The 1903-nt window shown below is 45.5% G+C and overlaps 1 protein-coding gene across 1 annotated transcript; it reads right to left on the reverse strand.

Moving 5' to 3' along the window:
* Positions 1–367: 367 nt before the first annotated feature.
* LOC106611149 (psychosine receptor-like) lies at positions 368–1342 on the reverse strand. Its single transcript, XM_014211051.2, has one exon. The coding sequence runs from the start codon at positions 1340–1342 to the stop codon at positions 368–370; it is 975 nt and encodes a 324-aa protein (XP_014066526.2).
* Positions 1343–1903: the final 561 nt, after the last annotated feature.

A 1903-nucleotide genomic window follows, 5' to 3' on the forward strand; every position in this document is an offset into this window, starting at 1 on the left:
CTACTGTAATTAAAAATATGCGTTTTCTGTTGCTAGCAATGTTCATATATATATATTGATATTTTCGCGCACCTGCTGCAGTACCTCAGGGGTCCGCTGCCCCGGTTGAATACACCTGAAATATACCAATAGCACACAAAAATAGACCTTGACCACTTTACTACATCAGCATTGCTATTTGATAAAATCTAATCAAATCAAAGTTTAACTGTCCACCTTCATGCAGTCCCAGTATTTGTGCTATATCATGTTAGAAATGTAACAATGACTGAACAGCAGCATGTAAACTGAGGTATCTGAGACCATCAACTGGGCAGTAATGGGATTGTCTCTCTCCAATGTTCTGGTTTGAGGTTACATTACTACATTACACCACCTCCTGACCATTCCCCTTTATTTTCTGCTGGAGGTAGTGTACCACCTGTGTGACATTTGCCTTGCCCAGCCTGGTGATGAAACAGTAGAGGAAGGGGTCAGCCACGCTGTTGAGTGCTGATATCGCCATGCTGAGCTTATAGGGCAGGAAGAGCCAGGAGGGGCTCCCACAGTGCTCCAGCAGCCCCCGCAAGAGCATCATAACGTGGATGGGTCCGAAGCAGAGCCCCAGGGAGAGCAGCACCATCGCCAGGAGTTGGGACACATGTCTCCTCTCCTCCTCCTCTGTGGCCTGGTTGGCACGTACTGCCACACAGATCCCCCGGCAGCAGAACGACACCAGCAGGACAGGAAACAGGAAACCCAGGACGAAACGAGCCACGCTGACCTGTAGCAGACTGTCCCTCAAGGGGAACATGTCTAAACACATGGCTCTCTGCTCCTCTGAGTTGTACGAGTCGATCCAGATGATGGTGGAGGCCTTGAAGGAGACCACCAGCACCCAGATAGCCACGCTGATCATCACGGCCGTGTCGAGCCTCCTCAGGATGGGGTACTTTAGCGGGTGGACCACAGCCAGGTAACGGTTCAGGGCAATACAGCAAAGCAGCCCATCGCTGGTGTAGAAGTTAGTAAAGAGGATTATGACGGAGAGAATGCACACTGCATCCCCGTGAAACCAGACACCATGCCACATAAATTCCACCCAAAGAAACAGTCCCACAGTGAATAGGAGGTCAGACAGGGCCAGGTTCAACAGATAGATGCCCAGGGTGTTCCTCTTTTTGATGTGCTGCCAGGACACATAGAGGAAAAAGGAGTTGGAGGGAATCCCGATGATAATGATGACCAGGTACATAAAGAGAAAGGGCCACCTCTCTTTGGGGTAGTCAGCTGGATTACACAGTTTGTCTGGATCATATGTGGTGCTCAGGCTGAAATTCTCCATCCCAACTGTGGAGTTCATGGTCCCTCACCTTTCGGGAAACAAAGCAATACAACACAACATGACTCGATTTCTGAAGTGTAGCAAAGATAATTTCAAGACTGCATCATTTAAACATAAAACATCCACTTATTAGTAAACATCCACTTATTGGATATCTTGCTGAAGTAACCCACAGTAAGTACCATATCAAGTACAGTCAGGTCCAAAACTATTGGTACCCTTGATAAAGATGAGCAAAAAAGACCGTCTAAAGGTGGAATGGAGCCATTTTTATCTCAATACCAAATAATGTCTGGGTAAAAATGAAGTACCTTACTGTAATTATTTTTAAATGAAAATGATCAACAAGAAACAAAAATGGCATCTATATATAAAGATTATTTTCTCAAGCAATAATTTTGCTAGGACTGTCCAGGAGTAGTCTGAGCGGGGTGTGGAAAACTGAAAAATAGCTGTTATTGGCAGAGATGTTTGGAACTCTTTCTTATTGGTCTGTTAACTCATTTCAGGCAGTCTTTTCCAATCTCATAATATGGAAATATGTCTATAAAACACAGTAAGTGGCGCAGCGGTCTAAGC

Source organism: Salmo salar, chromosome ssa09 (assembly GCF_905237065.1).
Source record: "Salmo salar chromosome ssa09, Ssal_v3.1, whole genome shotgun sequence".
Taxonomy (NCBI): domain Eukaryota; kingdom Metazoa; phylum Chordata; class Actinopteri; order Salmoniformes; family Salmonidae; genus Salmo; species Salmo salar.